The sequence below is a fragment of the Eimeria mitis genome, genomic scaffold, assembly GCF_000499745.2.
Source record: "Eimeria mitis Houghton genomic scaffold, Emh_scaff1548, whole genome shotgun sequence".
NCBI lineage: Eukaryota > Apicomplexa > Conoidasida > Eucoccidiorida > Eimeriidae > Eimeria > Eimeria mitis.
The window spans coordinates 2,675-2,963 of NW_013569733.1; the positions used below are offsets into that span (position 1 = coordinate 2,675).

The following is a 289-nucleotide window of genomic DNA, read 5'->3' on the forward strand; positions in this document are numbered from 1 at the left end:
TGCACGCACTCTGTTCTTCTTGCAGCATCCTCGCCGCTGTCTGTACACCTCACTGCGCCCAGAGCTGAGCATCAGCAGCAGCAGCAGCAGCAGCAGCAACAGCAGCAGCAGCAGCAGCAGCAGCAGCAGCCCTCTGCTGTCGCCATTCAGGGGCATCTGTTCTGCAACAGCAGCAGCAGCAGCAGCAGCAGCAAGAAGAGCAGCAGCAGCACCAGCAGTAGCAGCAGCAAAAACCCTAAAGGAGATCCATCGTGCGGCCCCGTCAATGTCATCTCAGAAGAAGGCAAGG

The 289-nt window shown here is 58.8% G+C and overlaps 1 protein-coding gene across 1 annotated transcript in view; it reads left to right on the plus strand.

Moving 5' to 3' along the window:
- EMH_0039290 (uncharacterized protein) overlaps positions 1–289 on the plus strand; it is a gene marked incomplete at both ends in the record, with an annotated part of 1,351 nt that overhangs the window by 695 nt on the left and 367 nt on the right. Inside the window, one exon of the mRNA XM_013495376.1 lies at positions 1–287. Within this exon, the coding sequence (XP_013350830.1) occupies positions 1–287 (287 nt within the window). The remainder of the gene's footprint in view (positions 288–289) is intronic.